We start from the raw sequence: 8507 nt of genomic DNA on the forward strand, positions 1-8507 counted from the left end.
GCATCCGCACGGACAAAGTGTCTATGTCCCAGGCCTAAGGCTACGATTATACCAGATGCCGCTGAGCGGCAGCGCGATCCGATGACGTCACTGTCACGCAGCCGCCGAGCGGCATCTTGATCAAGGAGAGGATGTAGAGAGAGGAGACAAGGAGGCGTGGCCGTGAGCGGTTCGCCATCATTGGCTGAACCGCTCATGTGACTGCCAGAAACAATTTTGAAAAACTCTTCAGGGGTCTGGCGCCCGGCAGCGCCAGGCGGCGCGCACCTCACTACAGGTATGTGTACATTCATTTTTCTTGGTTTTGAGCCGCGCGGCGTTGCACAACGCGACCCCGCCGGCGTTTATAGGTATAATCACGGCCTACGAAGGGTATGGCTTAAGTATTGCCATTTTGTATCTGCTGAATATGTGGGTACTGTATGTTGTTAGTATTACACCTTGCGTAATTGTGGTTACCTTATGCACAGAGGAATAAAGCGAATGCATGTGTCTGCATGTACTATGCTATGTGCTTAGACTGTATATATTTAAATATTGTAATGTTGTCCCCGTTATAAATGTAGAGAATGTTGGGGACATCATGTTTCGATAGAGGAGAGTGTTGCCCTCCCTCTGGGTACTACTAGTTAATATAAGGGATAAACGGCATTAATGGGTTAACCAGGTGGGATCACTCTGGTTTTTCCCCTCCCAGTCATGTTACGCAGAATGTCTGGTGACCAGTGATGTCACCTTAGGGAGATAGAAGGGTATATGTAGCTCGACCCAATGTTCTAGAAGCAGGTTCTTTGAAGTTCTGGTAAGTTCCTCACTGTGAGTCCTGTATCTTAGTTTGTGTATAGTTATGTGTATTAAGGATGTCTTGTGACCCTTTATTGTGTTCAGTTAAGGAACGAGCCCTATATAGTTAGCGCTCATAGTAATGTTTTCTGGCCTGAAGAGGAGCGAGGGTGTGCTCAGCAGGGAGTTTCTCAGAGAAGTAGCTCTGGAGCATAATCGGATCAGCACCACCGGACGCCCCTAAGTAAACTCCCGATCCGACAAGTAAAGACTAAGAATGTCGTGCACCAAAACGGGATAGTGATCCCAGAGAAGTGTGTCCCCCCACATAGGCCCACCTGAGACGGGGCATTACGGACACTATGCAAGAGATTGCCAATCTAACCAATACTAAGGGAAACTTCCATAAGTACCTCCCCAGCGTAGGAGGGAGAGCTGCCAGGGGAAGAAGCACAGAGAGGGCGTATTGTGTGACACTGGTTAATTTATGGTGTGATGTCTGTCTGTTATACGGTGAGAATTAGGAACGGCTGTGAATAAAGCTCTTGTTTGTACTAGGAAAGTTCCTGGCGCCCATCCTTAGTCTATCTGCATATCCCCACCCGGCCTGCACTGAGCCAGTACCCTGACCAGGTATGAGAGACTGAGCCCAGCCTGCACCCAGCACCCTGACCAGGTGTGAGAGACTGAGCTCAGCCTGCACCTGCCCAGCACCCTGACCAAGTGTGAGAGACTGAGCCCAGCCTGCACTGACCCAGCACCCTGAGGAGGTATGAGAGACTGAGCCCAGCCTGCACCCAGCACCCTGAGCAGGTCTGAGAGACTGAGCCCAGCCTGCGCTGACCCAGCACCCTGACCAGGTCTGAGAGACTGAGCCCAGCCTGCACCCATCACCCTGACCAGGTGTGAGAGACTGAGCTCAGCCTGCACTGAGCCATCACCCTGACCAGGTATGAGAGACTGAGCCCAGCCTGCACTGACCCATCACCCTGACCAGGTGTGAGAGACTGAGCCCAGCCTGCACTGACCCATCACCCTGACCAGGTGTGAGAGACTGAGCCCAGCCTGCACTGACCCAGCACCCTGAGGAGGTGTGAGAGACTGAGCAAAGCCTGCACTGACCCAGCACCCGGAGCAGGTCTAAGAGACTGAGCCCAGCCTGCACTGACCCAGCACCCTGACCATGTCTGAGAGACTGAGCCCAGCCTGCACTGACCCAGCACCCTGAGGAGGTATGAGAGACTGAGCCCAGCCTGCACCCAGCACCCTGAGCAGGTCTGAGATACTGAGCCCAGCCTGCGCTGACCCAGCACCCTGACCAGGTCTGAGAGACTGAGCCCAGCCTGCACCCATCACCCTGACCAGGTGTGAGAGACTGAGCTCAGCCTGCACTGAGCCATCACCCTGACCAGGTATGAGAGACTGAGCCCAGCCTGCACTGACCCATCACCCTGACCAGGTGTGAGAGACTGAGCCCAGCCTGCACCCATCACCCTGACCAGGTGTGAGAGACTGAGCCCAGCCTGCACTGACCCAGCACCCTGAGGAGGTGTGAGAGACTGAGCAAAGCCTGCACTGACCCAGCACCCGGAGCAGGTCTAAGAGACTGAGCCCAGCCTGCACTGACCCAGCACCCTGACCATGTCTGAGAGACTGAGCCCAGCCTGCACTGACCCAGCACCCTGAGGAGGTATGAGAGACTGAGCAAAGCCTGCACTGACCCAGCACCCGGAGCAGGTCTAAGAGACTGAGCCCAGCCTGCACTGACCCAGCACCCTGACCATGTCTGAGAGACTGAGCCCAGCCTGCACTGACCCAGCACCCTGAGGAGGTATGAGAGACTGAGCCCAGCCTGCACCCAGCACCCTGAGCAGGTCTGAGAGACTGAGCCCAGCCTGCACTTCCCCAGCACCATGAGCAGGTATGAGACTGAGCCCAGCCTGCACTGACCCAGCACCCTGACCAGGTGTGAGAGACTGAACCCAGCCTGCACCCAGCACCCTGACCAGGTATGAGAGACTGAGCACAGCCTGCACCCAGCACCCTGAGGAAGTGGAGAGACTGAGCCCAGCCTGCACCTGCCCAGCACCCTGAGGAAGTGGAGAGACTGAGCCCAGCCTGCACCTGCCCAGCACCCTGAGGAGGTGTGAGAAAGCGAGCTCAGCCTGCACCTGCCCAGCACCCTGAGGAGGTGTGAGAAAGTGAGCTCAGCCTGCACCTGCCCAGCACCCTGAGGAGGTGTGAGAAAGTGAGCTCAGCCTGCACCTGCCCAGCACCCTGAGGAGGTGTGAGAAAGTGAGCTCAGCCTGCACCTGCCCAGCACCCTGAGGTGTGAGAGACTGAGCCCAGCCTGCACCCAGCACCCCGTTGGTGTGAGAGCCTGAGCCCAGCCTGCGCTGACCGAGCACCCTGAGGAGGTGTGAGAGTTTGAGCAATGCCATGTATATATATCCAACTCCATGTAAAATTAGAGATGGGCAAGGAGGGTTACGTGTGTGTCTGTGTGTGAGTGTGTATCAGTGTGTGTGCATCCGAGCCAGTCTGCTCTGTGTGTGTGTGTATCTGAGCCAGTCTGCTGTGTGTGTGTGTGTTGTGTTAATGGAACATTCCCTCTTCCCGCCCATCCCTTTATGGGAAGGTCGGATGGCAGATCACACACAGGCCGATACATATGATTACTGTAATGTATGTAAATGCAGCTAATCTGGGGATTTGTGCAGGAAGAACCTGTGCCCAGGTCAAAAACGCCCTCACTAACCCCCAATAACCCCCAAGCAAAGCCAGAATAAAAACACACGATAAAATAAGAAGCCGTGTATTAAACACACAGAGGGGAGGCTATTAAACACACAGAGGGGAGGCTATTGTGAGTGTTTATGAGGATATACAGAAAGAAAAACTATCATACAGGTAGCCATCTTTAATGTGATCGTCTAGACAAATGCAGGTGGGAAGCCAGAATAACAGGACATTCCAGCAACGAAGGGGTTAATGTCTTGCCTTTCCGGGGGGTGACACAGCAGGGTGTCACTCCTTATCACACACACTGTGCTGACATGGACATGATGTGGGATGTTATATGTGATAACACACAGCGGCGTGTGAGCACATTACATTTCACACGCAGGATACAGCGCAGCAACAACTGGGAGGAAAACAGAGGATGCAACTCATTGGGTGCCACACACCCAACTCAATGTATTGTGCTTACAGAGGCATCAAACAAAGGGGGTTCAGACCTTACAGGATGTCACCTCAGACCTGTGACCTAGAGCGCTTACAGGATGTCACCTCAGACCTGTGACACAGAGCGCTTACAGGATGTCACCTCAGACCTGTGACCTAGAGCGCTTACAGGATGTCACCTCAGACCTGTGACAGAGCGCTTACAGGATGTCACCTCAGACCTGTGACAGAGAGCGCTTACAGGATGTCACCTCAGACCTGTGACCTAGAGCGCTTACAGGATGTCACCTCAGACCTGTGACACAGAGCGCTTACAGGATGTCACCTCAGTCCTGTGACAGAGAGCGCTTACAGGATGTCACCTCAGACCTGTGACAGAGCGCTTACAGGATGTCACCTCAGACCTGTGACAGAGAGCGCTTACAGAATGTCACCTCAGACCTGTGACAGAGAGCGCTTACAGAATGTCACCTCAGACCTGTGACAGAGAGCGCTTACAGGATGTCACCTCAGACCTGTGACACAGAGCGCTTACAGGATGTCACCTCAGACCTGTGACAGAGCGCTTACAGGATGTCACCTCAGACCTGTGACAGAGAGCTCAGTCCTGTGACAGAGAGCGCTTACAGGATGTCACCTCAGACCTGTGACAGAGAGCGCTTATAGGATGTCACCTCAGACCTGTGACAGAGAGCGCTTACAGGATGTCACCTCAGTCCTGTGACAGAGAGCGCTTACATGATGTCACCTCAGTCCTGTGACAGAGAGCGCTTACAGGATGTCACCTCAGACCTGTGACAGAGAGCACTTACAGGATGTCACCTCAGTCCTGTGACAGAGAGCGCTTACAGAATGTCACCTCAGACCTGTGACAGAGAGCGCTTACAGGATGTCACCTCAGACCTGTGACAGAGCGCTTACAGAATGTCACCTCACATCTGTGACAGAGCGCTTACAGAATGTCACCTCAGATCTGTGACAGAGCGCTTACAGAATGTCCCCTCACATCTGTGACAGAGCGCTTACAGAATGTCACCTCAGATCTGTGACAGAGCGCTTACAGAATGTCACCTCAGATCTGTGACAGAGAGCGCTTACAGAATGTCACCTCACATCTGTGACAGAGAGCGCTTACAGAATGTCACCTCAGACCTGTGACAGAGAGCGCTTACAGAATGTCACCTCAGTCCTGTGACAGAGCGCTTACAGAATGTCACCTCAGACCTGTGACAGAGCGCTTACAGGATGTCACCTCAGATCTGTGACAGAGCGCTTAAAGAATGCCACCTCAGACCTGTGACAGAGAGCGCTTACAGGATGTCACCTCAGTCCTGTGACAGAGCGCTTAAAGAATGTCACCTCAGACCTGTGACAGAGTGCTTACAGAATGTCACCTCAGACCTGTGACAGAGAGCGCTTACAGAATGTCACCTCAGTCCTGTGACAGAGCGCTTACAGAATGTCACCTCACATCTGTGACAGAGAGCGCTTACAGAATGTCACCTCAGACCTGTGACAGAGAGCGCTTACAGGATGTCACCTCAGACCTGTGACAGAGAGCGCTTACAGAATGTCACCTCAGATCTGTGATATTTGGTACACACTCAGATCAACACACAGTCACACTTGACATACTCTGCTCTACATCCACTCACCTGGCACACACTCAGCTCCACATGCACACTCACACTTGGCACACACAGTTCCACATGTGCGCACACACACACTTGGTACACACTGGGCTCCACATGCACTCACACTTGACACACATAACTCGACATGCACTCACACTTAGCACACACATAGCTCCACAGAAACACATACTTGGCACACACTCAGCTCCCTCTGCTTCCTCCTCCACACAGCGCACACAGGGGTCTCATGTTTCTGCATTCATCCTCCCTCCTTCCTTCACTAATTCATTCCTTCCCCCAAAACATACCAAGGAACTGCAGAAAATGTTCACAACCAATCAACAACCTTAAACTGTATAGGTGCAATACTCTGCATGGGATGCAATGCTCTGCATGGACGGCAATGCTCTGCATGGGATGCAATGCTCTGCATGGACGGCAATGCTCTGCATGGGATGCAATGCTCTGCATGGACGGCAATGCTCTTCATGGGATGCAATGCTCTGCATGGGATGCAATGCTCTGCATGGACGGCAATGCTCTTCATGGGATGCAATGCTCTGCATGGGATGCAATGCTCTGCATGGACGGCAATGCTCTTCATGGGATGCAATGCTCTCCATGGACGGCAATGCTCTGCATGGGGTGCAATGCTCTGCATGGGGTGCAATGCTCTGCATGGGGTGCAATGCTCTGCATGGGGTGCAATGCTCTGTATGGGCTGCAATGCTTTGCATGGGATGCAATGCTCTGCATGGGGTGTAATGCTCTGCATGGACTGCAATGCTTTGCATGGGGTACAATGCTCTGCATGGGGTGCAATGCTCTGCATGGACTGCAATGCTCTGCATGGGGTGTAATGCTCTGCATGGGGTGCAATGCTCTGCATGGGGTGTAATGCTCTGCATGGACTGCAATGCTTTGCATGGGGTGCAATGCTCTGCATGGGGTGCAATGCTCTGCATGGACTGCAATGCTCTGCATGGGGTGCAATGCTCTGCATGGGGTGCAATGCTTTGCATGGGGTGCAATGCTCTGCATGGGCGGCAATGCTCTGCATGGGGTGCAATGCTTTGCATGGGGTGCAATGCTCTGCATGGGGTGTAATGCTCTGCATGGACTGCAATGCTCTGCATGGACTGCAATGCTCTGCATGGGGTGTAATGCTCTGCATGGGCGGCAATGCTCTGCATGGGCGGCAATGCTCTGCATGGGGTGTAATGCTCTGCATGGACGGCAATGCTCTTCATGGGATGCAATGCTCTGCATGGGATGCAATGCTCTGCATGGACGGCAATGCTCTTCATGGGATGCAATGCTCTGCATGGGATGCAATGCTCTGCATGGACGGCAATGCTCTTCATGGGATGCAATGCTCTCCATGGACGGCAATGCTCTGCATGGGGTGCAATGCTCTGCATGGGGTGCAATGCTCTGCATGGGGTGCAATGCTCTGCATGGGGTGCAATGCTCTGTATGGGCTGCAATGCTTTGCATGGGATGCAATGCTCTGCATGGGGTGTAATGCTCTGCATGGACTGCAATGCTTTGCATGGGGTACAATGCTCTGCATGGGGTGCAATGCTCTGCATGGACTGCACTGCTCTGCATGGGGTGTAATGCTCTGCATGGGGTGCAATGCTCTGCATGGGGTGTAATGCTCTGCATGGACTGCAATGCTTTGCATGGGGTGCAATGCTCTGCATGGGGTGCAATGCTCTGCATGGACTGCAATGCTCTGCATGGGGTGCAATGCTCTGCATGGGGTGCAATGCTTTGCATGGGGTGCAATGCTCTGCATGGGCGGCAATGCTCTGCATGGGGTGCAATGCTTTGCATGGGGTGCAATGCTCTGCATGGGGTGTAATGCTCTGCATGGACTGCAATGCTCTGCATGGACTGCAATGCTCTGCATGGGGTGTAACGCTCTGCATGGGCGGCAATGCTCTGCATGGGCGGCAATGCTCTGCATGGGGTGTAATGCTCTGCATGGGGTGCAATGCTCTGCATGGGGTGTAATGCTCTGCATGGGCGGCAATGCTCTGCATGGGCGGCAATGCTCTGCATGGGGTGTAATGCTCTGCATGGGCGGCAATGCTCTGCATGGGGTGTAATGCTCTGCATGGGCGGCAATGCTCTGCATGGGCGGCAATGCTCTGCATGGGCGGCAATGCTCTGCCAAGCCTTCCCAGAGATCCTCTCCATCCCTGTGAAGTTCCCATGATAGAATTATCCTCTCTGTGGGATCCCCCCTGTATGAGCTTGTCCCCCCCACTAAGAGTGCCCACCTACTGCCAGGAAGAGGGGTACCTGTGGGGAGCTGCGGTTCCGGGACATCCTGATGCTCTGTCTGGGATGTAAAGGCAGGCGCTGTGATGTGATCTCCGGGCGGGGAGGGTTTGTAGTTTATAGTACAGTAAGTAGAATAAAGTCCCTCCCTGCCCCCTCCCACCCTGTCCCTGCCCTCCTCCCACCCAGTCCCTGCCCTCCTCCCACCCAGTCCCTGCCCTCCTCCCACCCCGTCCCTGCCCTCCTCCCACGGACACAAGGGGGAATGCAAGCACTCAATAATAAGGGTGCTAGGGGGGTACTTAGCTGCCAGTGCACTGTGTCAAAGAGAGTCCAAGGGTCCCAGAAGATGCAGTGCATGAGCAGAGAGATGCAGGCACATGGACGTACACAAAGGAGAAAGGCAGGACTATTCTGCCAACTTCGGTCTATTTGGCACATTAAATATAATTTATTAATAGCATGTTCTTGTATAGCCTGCTAGTTTTATGTACATTTTGCAGGCACAGGTCCCTGCCCCGTGGAGCTTACAATCCATTATTTTGGTACCTGGGGCACAGTGAGATAAAGTGACTTGCCCAAGGTCACAAGGAGCCGACACAAGGAATTGAACCA

At 53.7% G+C, this 8507-nt stretch overlaps 1 protein-coding gene across 1 annotated transcript in view; it reads right to left on the reverse strand.

Annotated features, from left to right (window-relative positions):
* The window catches only part of LOC142464210 (catalase-like), a 37198-nt gene extending 29175 nt beyond the window's left edge, over positions 1–8023 (reverse strand). The window contains exon 1 of the mRNA XM_075567576.1: positions 7914–8023. Coding sequence (XP_075423691.1) covers positions 7914–7940 — 27 coding nt within the window. The 5' untranslated portion in view covers positions 7941–8023. The remainder of the gene's footprint in view (positions 1–7913) is intronic.
* Positions 8024–8507: the final 484 nt, after the last annotated feature.

Source organism: Ascaphus truei, chromosome 12, assembly GCF_040206685.1.
Source record: "Ascaphus truei isolate aAscTru1 chromosome 12, aAscTru1.hap1, whole genome shotgun sequence".
NCBI lineage: Eukaryota > Metazoa > Chordata > Amphibia > Anura > Ascaphidae > Ascaphus > Ascaphus truei.